At 31.8% G+C, this 16,140-nt stretch overlaps 2 protein-coding genes across 3 annotated transcripts; one reads left to right on the forward strand and one right to left on the reverse strand.

Annotated features, from left to right (window-relative positions):
- Window positions 1-453: 453 nt before the first annotated feature.
- Window positions 454-10,673, reverse strand: LOC113400684 (uncharacterized). Its single transcript, XM_026640335.2, has 7 exons — window positions 10,232-10,673; window positions 9,808-10,066; window positions 8,980-9,307; window positions 8,355-8,529; window positions 5,923-6,031; window positions 1,758-2,012; window positions 454-1,623 (listed from the first exon to the last, which is right to left on the reverse strand). Exons 1-7 carry the CDS (start codon window positions 10,480-10,482, stop codon window positions 1,372-1,374), a joined length of 1,629 nt encoding a protein of 542 aa, XP_026496120.2. The 5' UTR covers window positions 10,483-10,673; the 3' UTR covers window positions 454-1,371.
- A 1,343-nt stretch (window positions 10,674-12,016) lies between these two features.
- LOC113400685 (splicing factor C9orf78) lies at window positions 12,017-15,405 on the forward strand. Of its 2 annotated transcripts, XR_010309516.1 has the most exons (3): window positions 12,017-12,549; window positions 14,250-14,808; window positions 14,898-15,405. XR_010309516.1 is itself a non-coding variant. In XM_026640336.2 (2 exons), exons 1-2 carry the CDS (start codon window positions 12,126-12,128, stop codon window positions 14,738-14,740), a joined length of 915 nt encoding a protein of 304 aa, XP_026496121.1. In that variant the 5' UTR covers window positions 12,017-12,125; the 3' UTR covers window positions 14,741-15,405. The 2 variants fall into 2 exon arrangements, 1 of the variants encoding a protein (XP_026496121.1); XM_026640336.2 differs by having other exon boundaries at window positions 14,250-15,405.
- The last annotated feature ends 735 nt before the right edge of the window (window positions 15,406-16,140 follow it).

Raw genomic sequence — 16,140 nt, forward strand, 5'->3', positions numbered from 1 at the left:
ACATTTTGATTATTCTTATTAATAAATAAAGTTGACGTCATACTTGTTAATATCTATTTCTATATTTTATTTTTATCGTTATATTTTCTAACAAGACTCTCATCTCACTTCTAAATAAAATAATTAATAACTATAATAATAATTATTATTATTATCTTTCTGTAGTTTTAAACAACCTTCATTTCGTTCGAGACAATCTCAATCGGTCAAGTACCGAAGATAAAATTTATTCTATAATATCGTTTCAAGCGTACGTACATATTTATTTTAAGTATAATACAACGAAACAAAGATAGTATTCATTGAATAAAACAATAATAAAATATTGATTATAATTTTTTATTGAGTAATCATAAACAAAGATATAACATTTTGGTATAATTAAAGCTTACAATTGGAAACAATGTGTCACGAGTTATTACTAAAACCCATAAATAACAAATAGTTAAACGAAAGAAAAATTGTAAAAAAATATATTTTGTCCTTGGTTTTATAATAATATAGACTAAAAAAAAATTATCTGAAAATCTATGCCAGATATCGAGAAGTTAGATATATAAAATTTTATTTTTCCTATTCTTATTTTTTCTTATTATAGGGGGGAGGACGTCAAAAGTAAGCGAAAATAATCTTACGTAATAAATGAATGGCCCCTAATTGTTCGTGGATAATAAACTTTTGGTCCCTTTTATTCAAAATGTGTGAATTATTAGCATTAGTCCATAAATATTAACTTTACAGGTGTCAAGCACAAAAGTACCTTATGTCCTTCCTTGGGGGTTGAGGCTTGCTTTGGTTTAGTGCTTTAGCCATCAAAGAGTAACAGACAGACAGAACGACTTACTTTCGCATTTATTATATAAGTATTAGTATTTAAATTAATGAGATAATCTTTCATTTTAATTAAAAACTTTTAAATAAACACCAGTAGGCACCCTACAGCCAATTATTTCAAAATTAGTGTCCTATTAAATCGTATATAGTATTCCTAAGATTTAGTTTGTGACGATACCCGAGGATATGAACGACAGACAACAACAATAGCGTTCATATAAATGTCAATAAAAGATACACCAAAGGCATAGACAACACGTCTATACCCGTACGACTGTACGTAAAGCTTACACCAATCACAAGAGGAGTAACAAATCAACTACTTTGAATTGGCGCAATATCATTGGTCGAGATTTATGGATTAGTGAAAAAATGGCGTTTTGAATGTCGGCGAAAGTTGTTTACGGAACTTTGGATGTAAAATTAAAGCGAATATAAGTAATTGTAAATGAAGATATTTTAACCAAGAACCGTTCGCAGTGTATTATATTAGAGACATTATTTTTGTCACTCCTCTCCGTTACAAAACAATTGTTACTAAAGGTTACTCAAAAGCGATTTATTATGTAGTGTTCTGAATTTGTGATTGTCGTTTAGATAGCTGGTTATAAATTCTGGTGGGTTTCGGCATAAGAATAATTCTAAGCTCATGTACATAGCTGCTGTGAGTCGTTTCCGTTCCGCGTTCGAACGGCAGAGGTTTTTATGCGCGTGCGCAGCGAAGTTCGACGCGACCTTTTCGACCAGTTTCAATGTTACTTGTTTATTTGAATCCTCTTCCAAATAAGGCTGCAAGAATTAAATGATTATAGGCGTACGATTCGCAGCGTAATAACACTTCTAAGCGGTAATTCTAATTAATATAATCCTTATGCTTGTTTTTATCTATTTATCTTTATAGAAAAAAAAAAACGGCAACTTACCGAAAATCGAATCCACTGCCAAATCTGTGTTCTAGAAATTTCCGCGGTCGCCGAATCTTCAACATTACCACTATAGAAGAAATGACCGATTCCCGCCAACCAGTGATAAATGAATAGGATCGTGACCGCCACGTTGTGCTTCAATCCTTGCATAGTGACGCCACCGCTTGGAATCAATAATAGATCCTCTGGTGTTACTTTAAGGTCTAATATGCGATGAATTTGATTTGGAGTTGCACCGCTTTTCTTCCAGAGCTGAAATTACAATATGCATTTATTTATGTATATTCAAAGTAACATAGACTCCACATAGTCAATAAATCCTTCTTGGGGCAAAATATTTGTTTCTACAATAAAATTCTGCAGATACTTTTAACTTTGCCGATTCTCAAATTCAAGTCATTTGAAAAAAAAAACACTTTGATAAAAAGGCATATTATTCAACATATAGATGATGAAAAAGCGTCGAGCAAATAATAATATATCCTATATTATAGATATAGTTGGTATTTATCTAACATAATGTATCTCAAATGTAGGGACAGAGTAACTACCTACTGAGTATTTTGCCGGTTCTTCACTGTAAAATCTACATTACGAACCAGTAGTAGCTTTACTTTAATAGGTCTGTTAAAAGACGATTCAAAATTACTTGTAAACGTCTTCTCGAATAAAATACATTTGGATTTTTAAATCTCAAATTGTTTTCAAAAGTATTTTTACATGTACTAGTATAAAGTATCCATATATCATTTCAAGATTAAGTGATTAAGTAAGCTAATGTGTGGAATATTACATTTTATTGTCTATGGTTGACAGCGTGTAATTATTAGGAGCCAAATTACAAACTTGGTAATTGATGTTAACATTTCCGTGCTATTGACAACTAAACTTAGCCACGTAAATTTTTTCTTATCTATAAAATCTTCCATTGCGAACCCAAAACGAACATGTAAACTAATTCTTAAGAGCAGATTCTTGAAACTGCATGTATAGCTTTGTTAGTCATGGAGATGTTCCATTACATTTATTGGTTGTGGATTTTCAATCGCGATTTCAAGGTGACTCGAGTTCAATTTAGTATTTGAATTAATTTTAGTTGAATTTCAATGTCGCATCTAAGGAGTCATTACCCAACAAACATTTTTGTCGAATAAGAAGAAATTACGCGACTAATAATGGTATAAGCGTTGTATAGAAGTAATTTTATTCTGTTATTCGATTTAGTGCCGCTGAGAGTTTATTCGATTTATAGTCGTGTATAAACGTCGTAGAAACTTCTATACGACTGTTTTATACAACTATTACACGGTATTTAGTCGTGTAACCAACGTTGTGGCAGTAGAAACGTCTTCGCGACTTTTATACCGACTATAGTCGTATTAGAGTGATGTATAAAACTCCTATACGAATTAAAGTCAATATGACTTTTTTACGACATTTATATGACTGAATGTCCTATAAGAGTTTTAAAATACACTAAATATTACACACACCGCCATTCATTTGCGTCTTCGTAAAAATAATTTTACAGAGTTGAAATGGATAGAAAAAGCTAAGGGCAAATATAAAAAAATGTCTCCACTTTAAGAGGAAAGTTAAAAAACCTATGAATCATTTCTTACCTCCAATTGTATTATATCGAACATAAGTATGCGACAAGTTAACTGTAGGCTAACTGGAGATGGTTCCGTATAAAATTTAGTGAGTTCTAAGCAACGTATTAATCGAAGCGCAGAAAGTGCATTTTGTGGCTCTATAAAAGTAAATTCAAACGTAGACGAATTTGACGAAATGTTTGATAATTTGTGTGTTAGTGATAGTCTATTATGATAGCACAAATGAAGCCCATGAAAATGATATACTTCATTATAATCTAAAAAATGGGCAATTAATTACAACATTTCACAAACTGCTTTGAGGGAACTAAACAAAATTCTTAACGAAAGGATACCCGGTTCAGTTCCAAAAGATCTAAGAAAACGTATTAATGTAATAAAATCTGATTTAGTTAAAAAGTTATCGATATTTATTATATCACGTATCATTTTTTATCACAGCTGAACCAAAAAATCCTCAATAATTATATCAAATAAAAAGGTTTTACACACTTGGCAATTACTAAACTGAACTCTAATTTCGTTTTCTATGGCGGAATGTTTACAAATCCATTAATGACATAAATTAAAACGTCGTTTAGAAGTTGTATAAAGGTCTTGTCCTGCACGTTAAATCGTGTAATGGTAATTTTTAAAACTTACTTAAAAAAATCTCAATATAATATTATTTATTTAATTAATTATACTAGCGCGTTCATTATATAGTTAAAACTAGCGCAAAAAACTCGATAAAATTAATTTCCCATCAGATCAACATTCCTTGAACATGAGTTTCGAAGTAAACACAGAGATGGATAAATAAAAAATAATGTTCACAATCAATTTAGTTTGTTCGTGACAGCTTTCAAACTCAATTTACAATTAATATTTTATCCTGTCACTTTTACAAAAATATAGTCTGGTAAGAAGCTTGTTGGATACTGGTATTCGATCAAATGTCGTAAAGCAGCGGTAATAAACACTTTAAGTCTGCGGCACGACCTCTATACGACCTCTATACGACCACTATGCGACCAAAAAGTAAATTATGCGACGGCTACATGACTCTTATAGGACACTAAGTCGTATAAAATGGGCCTTTTCTTGGTGATGTCGACGTTATAACGGCGTAACGGCGACCAGCTTATAGAACCAAAAGTTACAGTTGGCACGTTGTGGCGACCTGTCAAATGTTTGTTGGGTTACGAATGCGAGGACTATAAAATTTTACAGTTATAGAGTGTGGTAGCTAAATATCTTTGTCTTTTTTTTGCTATTCTCGAACAGTATAAAATATCAAGAACCTTAAAATCGTAATTGCTTATCCTAGCTGTAGAATAGTATTAATAAAGTTTTCAGGTCGATTTTCAGGTGCATTCTGTAGCTCAATACTGTACGACCTTGAACGCTGTGCCATATTGGTTAATTGATTAATTAGATCTGTGGTCGATGCTTGTAGATTTATACAACAAGCAACGGTTTTTTCTTGTAATAATTATATCATAGTCTCATAAATTTCACTCATAAGAGTTAAAGATTTTAATAAACAAAGCTTAAACTGTGCACTTCATTTCATGGCATTCTAAATCACGGACTCAATACGACACCGACATTTTCAGACAATTTGCAATTCATTATATTTCTTGCTGTAGTTTCTTTTTTGCTTGCTTACATATTTTCACAAAAAAGTGGCATCGGTTTTCTTTTTGTCGCGTTTTCAATTTAAAACACACAAAAACTCATTGTGTTGAATTCCCTTACAATTAACATAAAAAAACAAATTGACAACAATGGAAGTTCTCAAGACGTAATGTAATTTTAAAAAAATATATATATAAACTAAAACCGTGAACCCGAACCGTGAGTAGATAGAATATATTGTCAACCAACAATCGTTCGTCAACTAAAACCGAATCATGAACTTACTATTACGACTTCGTATTTTGAAACAAGCTTAAATACTTCACACCAGTTTTTTTTAATGACTAATATTCTAAAATGAGATAATATGATATAAGACTAATATCGCGGTTGGTTACAGAGCAAAATATCATCATCGTCATTAACAGCCTGTACATTTCCCACTGCTGGGCTAAGGCCTCCTCTCCCTTTGAGGAGAAGGTTTGGAGCATATTCCACCACGGAGCTCCAATGCGAGTTGGTGGAATTGGTGGAACAAGATATATAAGTAGATTATTTTCAATATTACGATTCAAAATGCTCTTATGAGCCGAGCCTACTTGAATGAAGAATATTTATTTTATAAACCATCATATATTTTTTAATAATGATAGACTGACGGCAAATGGGCCACCTGATGGTAAGTGTTCACCACTACCCATAGACATTGGCGCCGTAAGAAAGAATCCACTCCTTACATTAGACATACATAAGATGTAACTCCCTTTGTACCTGAAATTACACTGGCTCACTCACCGTTCCAACCGAAACACAACAATACGAAGCACTGCTTGGCGATAGAATATGTCATATATGTTCGAGTGGGTCATACCCAGACGTGCTTGCCCAAAGCCCTCCCACAAAGCAATAATAAAGAAAATACGAACCTCATTTACATGTGGTACGATACGGGAATCGTACACCAAGAAGCCATCAACGCCCGCCTCGATTTCCTTCAGCTTGGCTTCGAGCACTTTGTTCACTATGATCTTCGACCTAAAATGAGATACATTTATTCGTTTGAAATTCTTCTTCAATTCAATGGCTAGCTTATTCGGGTCCCGAAGACTATGGTTACAGGTCAGGGCAATAAACAGAGTGCTAATTCTACTAACTAATAACGGTAATTAAACGTGTCCGATACTATTCCAATTCAACTGGGACTATTCCTCACACTAACCTCAGCTTAATCGTAACTGATGAACCAATTCTACTAAATTATATCGATAACGATTTGATCGCAACCTTATTCCGATCCAACTTCAACCGAACCGCAAATTAATCGTTGCGTTTGTTGAATAGAAAAACGTCTCAACGGCAACATCGATACGTAACTATCGATTAAGAATTGAATTCCTGTTATTTGATATGTTTTAAGTTACAAAATTTACAAGTTTAAATAATTACAAGGCCATTATAGCGTATTTCAATCAAATGAGGACACGATCCTATATTTATATATTCCATGCGATTTGCTAATGGCTCTGTTACTTTATGCACTACAAACAGATCTTTATTTATAATAATACTATTTCGCATAACGACTTATATTCGCCGACATAAAGAACGGCATCTTTTCGCAAAACCATAATAAATACTATAGATCATGAATGATATTGCCTTGGTGTTATTTAATGAAAGTTTTTATTATTTAAAACAGAAAACAAAATTATAAAGACATTTGTATACAGCCTATGCGAGAAATAGCATATAAGATAAACAAACCTTAGGTTTACGTATTTCATGCGATTTGCTAATAACTCGACTACATTGTACACTAAGAGTTTATGACTACTACTGATATATATATATTTTTATAATACAATCCTATTACTCTTAACTACTTATTTCCACTTTAATTTTACTTCCAAAATTCCGATAACAGTTTCGTCGACGTTCAAAACACAATTTTATCACAAATCCATAGCGAATATCATAGATTAATCAAGCTCACGACGAATGATACCGCGTCAATTTGCTGTCAAATGTTGTTTATTTAGCTTTTTTCCTCTTATGGTGGGAATAGAGTACAGTGATCTTTACAGCCATCCCGTTACATAATTTTAAATCATAATAACGTTTATCTTTGACTGTGTGCTGGGACTTTTTTTAAACACGGTGCACGGCCGGACCGTGAGTTTAGGGGGCCCTGGGCTAATACTACTTAGGGGCCCACCTAAGACACACCTGAATGTGGACTTGAATTAAATGAATTGAATGGGTTTGATTAATTGCAGGATTCGCAGGGCTGCAAACCATGCGATCTGTTTAATTTAATAAAATTAGGTAATTCTTTCGCATTATCGTCTATTTTTGATTTTGACTTAGATGGGGGCCCCTTGATCCACGGGGGCCCTGAGCTGAAGCCCAAAAAGCCATATGGTAAATCTGGCCCTGACACGGTGCAAAAATGAGTTATTAGGTATTTTGTCGAGATATTTTCATTAGCAGCCCGCAGCCTAACGGAGCTTAGAAAGCTCGTAAAGATTATAATATGCCGCGCTTTGTTATTTTCCTTTAAGAATCTTCCGTGACCGAAATTGGTTAGGAAATCATTTTTCAACTCGACATGAAAGTTCATTGTAAGTACAATGTATGTAAATCAATCACCTCTGCCTTGTTACATAAAATTGTCAGATAAGCTATTTATTGATACGACACTTTCGATTATAAAATGAACTTTATAGTCAAGGAAATAAGAGTTATTATATCACTAAGACTGTAATGACGTGCATTAGAAATGAACGATAACGACATTATTCATTGCAAACGTGATTTTTTTTTTAAATTATGTGGATTGTATATTGTTCTTCTCTATTGTTCTAAAAGGTATTTTATCAGTATTGATCTTTCGTATCATATATTGAATGCCGTTATAACCAGTATTATTTGTTACAAGATAAGAATATATATTTATTATGAAACCAACCAAATGCTATACGTATAGAACGCAAAAATGTAAACGACGCGAAAAAATTCAGCTGTTAATCAATGGCTTTACGTGTTCAGGAGTTTAAACTATTGAGAATTTATCATCGGAACGCTGTCGCCTGATGGTAAGTGGTCACCACCGCACACAGACAATAGCACTGTAAGAAATATTAACCATTCCTTACATCGTCAATCTGCCACCGACCTGGGGAACTAAGATGTTATATCCCTTGTGCCTGTAGTTACACTGGCTCACTCACCCTTCAAACCGGAACACAACAACACTGGGTACTGCTGTTTGGCGGTAGAATATCTGATGAGTTGGTGGGACCTACCCAGACGGACTAGTAAGAGCAAGTACAAGCTTATTGATTAATAATAAACTTACGATTCGTCAGTCCCATCGGTGCCCGGCTTGAGCATTGCGGCCGCCATGCCCCCAGTAGCCAAAGCGCCTCTCGAGTGACAAGTATTAACTACTAATTTCATGTAACTGTTGAGAAACTTTTGGTCCATATTCACGTATTTATTTCTATCCGGCAATAAAAAATCCTTTTGATCTCCTGTAAGGATTTTTTTTATTACTTGGTAAGCTTGTGCATGTAATTACACTGATTAACTTACTAACGTACAGAACAATACTAAGTTGTGTTGTTTACTGGGAATACGAGATGAGTGAGTGGTACCTAACCTAACCAGTGTTCTGTAAAACAGTGGTGGTGAGCCAGTGACAAAATGTCTCAGACATGGTTGTTGATGCAAGATATAGTTTCTGTTTCTTAGAGAGTCTTCTTAGAGTGGTAATGTCTATAGAATAAGAATGCCATTTAAGCCTCTTTATTGAAATAAAAATCTCCAAGTTGTTTTGAAATTTACAAATATAACACAAATATGATTTGTCTAAAAGCGTAAGGAACAACTCAAAAAAATTACATAGCAATTGAGCAAGTGCACGGATTTTTAGTCTAGAGATTATATAAAAAAATATATATTAAAAAAAAAAACGTTCATACCAAATTTAGCAACAATTGAAGCACAGTAGTCCCAAATACCACAATTCAAACCGATGCAATGATCCTTCAATGCATATAATATTTCATCCATTTCGAATGTTGAAACAATATTTTCTATTAAAACACATGCTTTTATAGTTTGTTGAGGTATATCAAGCTGTTTCTGTGTCCATACAAATATTTCATTCCAAAGACGAGCTTCGGATGCACCTTCTAACTTGGACAGATAAAAGTATGGACCGCTGTTCGCTTCATATAGTTTCTTGGCATTATGAAACATGAGAATACCAAAATCAACTAGAGCACCAATAGCTTCCTTACCATTAATCTAAAACAATTATAAATAGAATTATATTATAAAGCAAAAAAAAGATGATTCATGCCTCGCTTAGTAAATCAAAATTACAATTCAACAGTTTAATGCTGCTTGCATTCTTGCTCATGGTCATGATATGTCTAGCTATATGAAAATATTTTATAAATTACTATATATGTAAGACTTCATGGTAAAAAAATATATATTGTTATTTAAATTCAATGTTCCATTGTATATATCATTTGATATATTTGGGGTTGATGCAGTGTGGTTTATATAATACAACTCTCAAGAATAGTTTTATAGTGTGTCATTTGCCAACTATAATCAATTACCTGCAAATAATATACAAAAAACTTCCTCTTCCTCAAATAATGTTTCCTCAAGATTTCATTCATTGCAAAACATTAAAAAGATTAAAAAAATATATATTATGTATGTTGTAAATTTATATAGGAATCTGTTAAATATTACAGCTTATATATATGTAAATAAAAACAATCAATACTCACCAGAATATCGTGATCTATCATATTCCATGCTCTAGGTCGAAGCATTAAAATAGGACAAGTGGTAATACTAATTGGTGCTCCAGGAAGTTTACCATTCACTGCAAGATTGATATTGTTGAACGCGAGTAATTGGTTTCTCCATGTTGGACAGTGTCCATCGTCAAAGTCAACCTGGACACCCTGAACATCGGAGTCTAATGCAGCAATGAAATGTGCTGAATTTGATGCTGACACATCGCCTAAATCTATATGACGATTACTAGAAAAGAAATTAAATTATAACTGTACACTTATTTGTAAACAAACAATAAGAGCAGTAGGAAAATGTGCGATACATATTAATTTTATTAATAAGAGCTAATTAGGTGTTTTATTTTTTTAGCTAATCAATAGTTGATATTAATAAGTAGAGAAAAATACATACTTTAGCCTAGGAGGTAATGGAGCTATCTTCCACGAAAAGTCTTTCCTTTCGGAAGATTCTTTAAATTTTAAAGGCGAACCTGATTTTAAAACGACTGCAGTTTTTAGCCTATTTTTATAAAGTTGATCGATTTTTAAATCGAATTCTCTATGCAAATTTGCTAGGAAATCGAGAGCGTCTTTATTAAAAATTCGTTTTTGAATATCCTCCAATTTAGGCGGGGAAGATTGTAATAACAAGACACCAGCCATTATTTAACACTTTGGTTCTAGTTAACACTATAAATTATACGAATTTAATATTTTCTAATATATTTTTTACGAAATTTACTACTATAAAAGCAACCGCCGTTAAGCTTCTGAATATCAAACTGAAATAAAGGTATCATTGTGTGTTATTTTTATTTATCTTCCGCTTATCAAAGTTTATTTTGAAGTTTGAAGTTTAGCTGATAAGAACATAGATAACAATGAGTTTAACTCAGAGAAAGATTATTTCCAGTGACCATAGAGCCACAAGTACAGTTGGATTAAGCATATTGGCCCAAAGGATACATAATTACATATTACATACTGGGTCAAAGCTAGAGTTGAAAATAATAGCTCATTACCCGGCTGCGCCTTATAAAGATGGTACTGCTTTAAACGTATATAAAATACGCTACTAATATATTTATAATTCAAACTAATATTCTGAGAGATTTTCCTTTCAGATTGTCTGTTTATACAATTTTTACAAGTAAATTTCTACTTCTAAAATATAGATTACAAATAATTATGTTTGTTTATATCCAGTAATTTTAATATTTTTTTAATACGTTATCTAAATCAACAGTTCTTTTGACACAATTGTGCTGCATACATAAATTTTAATAATATTGATAAAATTAGAAAAGTTAGTATATTTGCCTATTTGGTGATAGAGCACTTAAGTGAACGGCAATGCAGGATGGACAAATGACTTTTGTTATCCGAACAATGAAAAATTAATCATAAGTATAAACAAGATTTAAAAAAAAAATAGAGTATTCTACTATTTTTGAAAAAGTACTACAAAATGTTGATATTCCTAATAAAAATCCACAAAAAAATATATTTCGGCAAAATAAACACGCTTTCTTGCCATAAAATTAAATTAAATTTGAAACCTTTTTTATTCCTTTAATTTTAATTTATTTTTCACTACCGAAAATACCCTATTGCTGCTAACTTTAGAGTTGATTTGTTATTGAATTAAAAAAAAAGCTCAAAACGAACATGCAAAATTTTAATTGAACATTGAAGAACAGCTAAAGAACTTAATTTATTTCAATGATTAATAATAATAATCTTTAGAAATAATATCTACTCTATTCCAACCATATGAAGAAAAAAGCCAAATAAACAACATTTGACGCATCTATTTACACGATATAATTGGTCGAGAGCTTAATTAATCTAGGATATTCACTATGGATTTGCGAAAAAATTGCGTTTTGAATGTCGACAAAACTGTTGTTGGAATTTTGGAAGTAAAATTAAAGTAAAATAGTAAGTAAGTGTACTAGTGCTGTATTATAAATAAGGATATATTAATCATAAACTCTTAGTAATGCACATTATAGCTGAGTTATTAGCATATCGCATGAAATACGTAAATCTATGTTTTGTTTATCTTTTTTTTTCCTACTTCCATTGAAATAGGCTATATGCTCATTATGGAATCCTTCAAACCAAGGTAATAATATTAATATTCGAGTTGGTAACACTGTTAACGTCAAGCTTGTGAACGCGTGAAGTCTCAAGTCTGTGATTATATTCTTTTTTGTAGTTAACATATAAATAAGTTATTGTTTTCTGAAGTCAAAATATAATTATAATTCGTGTAAAATATTATCAAATAGAAAATTAATATAATGGAAGAATCTAAAGAATCCATAGTCAAAATTAAGGAAATAAAATTTAAACCAAAAAAGAAGAACATAAGGCAAAGAATAAAAATTGAAGATGAGGATTCTGAAGACGAGGAATTTATATTAGCAAGACTACAGGAGGCAAAAGAAATACAGAAATTACGAGAAAGACCGAACGGTGTTAGCATCGTCGCTCTAGCAACAGGACAAAAATCTTCGTTAGTTGAAGAAGTTACTTGTAAGGACCCTTATAATATTAAAGCTGGTGGTATGGTGAATATGCAGGCTTTGAAAAGTGGGAAAGTTAAGCAGGTTGATGATGCATACGACACTGGCATTGGAACGCAATTTTCTGCTGAAACAAATAAACGTGATGAAGATGAAGAAATGATGAAATACATAGAAGAGCAGTTAGCCAAGCGAAAAGGTAAGTTCGATTATCTATGTAAGGTTACAATTTGTTAAGATATTATGTGTTAGTAGATTTATTTTCAACTCATCAGTGATATTTTAACAAAATATATGTGTATATTTTTTATTTATTTTTTTGCACAAATTATGCAAAAATAGACATTCTCAAAGACAGAAAGACATTCTCTTCCAATCAATCTTAAGGGAACAGAGAATCTAGTTAAAATAAGACAAAATAAAACAGAAAATCTAAAAACCACAGGGTAATACCTACTTACACAAATTGTAATTTTAAAATTATTTTTATGAATGTCAATGCTTATATTTATTAGAAGTGAGAAATACGAACACTACACATACTAATGCAAGCGTCCTTAATGTTTCCCAAAAATATTTGATTATGTATCAAAATGCTGTACCATTTTCTATTAAACAAATTTGTTTATCTATTTTATACAATAATATTAAATTCACACTTGATGCATCAATAGTGTAAATTTTAAATGGGGTATAATTAATAATATATATACCTAGTGAACTATAGGCACAAGGGATATAACTTCTCAGCTACTAAGGATGCTGGGACATTGGCAATGTAAGGAATATTTTATATTTATTACCTACCTATGTCTATGGACAGAGTGCCACTTACATCTTATATCAGGTGGCCCATCTGTTTGTCTGTCTACTAATATTATAAAAAGAAAGGTAATAAAATTAATATATTTGCCACATATATGTTTTTATGCTTTAATTCACCTTTAGTCGTTGCTGTAGGTGGTTTAACAAATGGTATATGTGCATAGGCAGAACAATGTCTACTAGGTTTTGCTATCAAACTACTCCATAGTAGATATGTAATATTGAAATAAAATATTATTATAATTATGTTGAATTGAGAAAGAAATTTTGCTAAAAATATTTGAAAATTAATCACTGTACAGTGTCATGATACTATTCCTATAGCTTAAGCAGAATGCTATTCCAAGTAACTTAAATATTGATCAGTGGTATGGTTTTTAGTTCGGTCTGAATGTGTATTATACATAACATCTTAGGTTTAGCGTTTAGTTCTTGGTGCATAAGTGATGTAAGAAATGGATTTGAATGTAAATTGTATAAGCAAAGTAAATTATATAGGCAAAGATAATGATATGATGGTCTGCTTTTGAGTAATAAATTTAAAAAATATCAACATAGTGCTTAAGTTCACAAAAATAAAATAATATAATTATAAATCATATATATTAAAAAATATAAATTTATAGCTAGGAAAGATTTTGTATGATAAATTTATTTATTTATTTCATATAGCTAGGCCGACTGCAAATTTACCACCTGATGGTAAGTGGTTGTCACTGCCCATAGACATTGATACTTTAAAAAATATAAGTCATTTCTCATATTACCAATGCATCACCAGACTATGTAACAAGCACAAAGCCCATAACATCTAAATGTTATGTATTGTGCTTGCCAGTAGAATATATGATGAGTTAGTGGTACCTACCCATATATGTACAAACCTACCACCATTTAAAGATTAGCTTATTCGTTAAAATTTGATTATGTAATCACTTGTGTAATAGTTACTGAACTTATTTGATTGTATAATTTCTTAATGTTACAGTTTAAAAAAAAAAAAAAATTATTTCGTGTTTATTACTAAATTCATTTAGAAATGAACATTCATTAACAGTAATATTACATTTTTAGAAGGAAATGATGATAACAAAAAAGATAATGATGATGGTGAGGCACTGAAATACTTAGCACCCGAGGAAGCAGCTTTGCTCTCGCTACCAGAACACTTACGTGCATCTGCTGCACATAGATCTGAAGAGATGTTGTCTAACCAAATGCTAAGTGGTATTCCGGAAGTAGATCTTGGTATTGATGCGAAAATAAAAAACATTGAAGCAACTGAAGAAGCTAAAATGAAACTTTTGTGGGAAAGGCATAACAAAAAAGATGGACCATCACAATTTGTACCTACAAATATGGCAGTCAACTTTGTTCAACATAATAGATTTAATTTAGATAGTGCTAATTCTAAGAAAAGAAAAGTTGAAAAACCAGAAAGTAAAAAGGTAGAACCAAATGTGATTGATGAAAGTGTTAATAAAATTGTTAAGAAAGCAAAGGGTGAAAGAGCTACAGATGATTATCATTATGAGAAATTTAGGAAACAGTTTAGAAGATATTAAAGATAGTGTTATTTTAATTTAAATAAGACTAATGAACAAGCGGATGAAGTTTTATATTCATATAAATGGTGAGTAAAACCAGTGGTGTTCGGTGGGTTTTGGCAGCCCCCCTAATTTAATTATTAGTTTAAATGATTAATAATACTTTATTTAACAGACCTCATGTACACTGTACAAATTATTGAAAGCCAAGATAACTGCCTGGGAAGAAACAGACATCCATTGGAAGAAAAGGCGAAAGAAATCCACTGGAAGATTATCTTTTAAAATGTGAGAATGTTTGCAATGCATAACTTTATTAATTTTGTACTAGATACATACAACAATAAATAATAACAAGTATTTAAGTATTTATTTGCCAATTAACTGTACGATAGGATCTTAAATTATATTTAGTTGTAGGTCTTTCATGAAATATAGAATTTGTATCAACAGTATATAAACTTTATTAGTATAGTTACAAATATTACTACACTTTCAACAACAGCGTCAGTACAACTGCTACGACAAGAGCGTAGAGCCGCTCCGGAAGGGTGGTAATAATTTAGTGATGGACATAAAAAAACCATCGATGTTTTTTTCGATTTAATGCATCGGATAGTGGTATCGATGTAATATCGATATATAAAAAAATACATTGATGTTATTCAAACATCGATTGTTTTTACACGACTGCGCTAAAGAGGAGAGTTATGTCTTCAAAGATATACGATTGGCCAAAAAACACAGTGTTGTAAATACGCTCGAGTCGGCGCTATAACGCTCAAGTCAACACTCGAGCAGTATAAAATTGCTCGAGTCGACGGTCGAGCTTCGTAAGCCTCGTGTCGGGACTCGAGCCGTTTCCACAACGCTCGAGCGCTGGCTTGAGCGTTTAGATAAAAAAGCTCAAATTTTAGCGCGGAACTCGACGCTCGACTCGCGCTCGAGCGCCAGTATTTACAAAGTATACGAAAAATAAATTAGTTTATTTGTAACTACTTCTTAATATTTCTGGGGTTATCTTTATGTATATATTTATTATATTTATAACAGACACATATAGCATTATTTTTAAAAACCTTATTTAATGATCAAAATAAAAAAAGCTTGCTTAGACGGCCAATTTTCAGGTATCAGGTAATCAAGGTACGTAAAAACATTACTTACCTCACGTAAATTCTCCAAGCTGATTTTTACGTATATTCTAGGCAATATCCTTAAAAATAAGTCGCCAATACTCCCAGACACTTTCCGTCGGCCGTATTGCTTTGCAGACGCTTTAAAGATCCCAAAATAATTACTTAACTTCACGTAAATTCTGATGCTCCATTTTTATATACATATGTCCACCAGACAACTATTTTAAAACCTTTTACAAGAAGACAGACCGATCCAAGGGGCCAATCATCCCCTAAATT

This window comes from Vanessa tameamea, chromosome 22, assembly GCF_037043105.1.
Source record: "Vanessa tameamea isolate UH-Manoa-2023 chromosome 22, ilVanTame1 primary haplotype, whole genome shotgun sequence".
NCBI lineage: Eukaryota > Metazoa > Arthropoda > Insecta > Lepidoptera > Nymphalidae > Vanessa > Vanessa tameamea.

What these genes read in the sequence shown, in the direction of transcription:
- LOC113400684 (XM_026640335.2), bottom strand. Translation starts at nt 10,482, where the DNA reads ATGGCTGGTGTCTTGTTATTACAATCTTCCCCGCCTAAATTGGAGGAT. An exon ending in ACCGATGGGACTGACGAATC is followed by an intron (nt 6,032 to 8,354) that starts GTAAGTTTATTA and finishes ATCTCATTTTAG; the next exon opens with GTCGAAGATCATAGTGAACA. An exon ending in TCGTACCACATGTAAATGAG is followed by an intron (nt 2,013 to 5,922) that starts GTTCGTATTTTC and finishes TTGTAATTTCAG; the next exon opens with CTCTGGAAGAAAAGCGGTGC.
- LOC113400685 (XM_026640336.2), top strand. Translation starts at nt 12,126, where the DNA reads ATGGAAGAATCTAAAGAATCCATAGTCAAAATTAAGGAAATAAAATTT. An exon ending in GCAGTTAGCCAAGCGAAAAG is followed by an intron (nt 12,550 to 14,249) that starts GTAAGTTCGATT and finishes TTACATTTTTAG; the next exon opens with AAGGAAATGATGATAACAAA.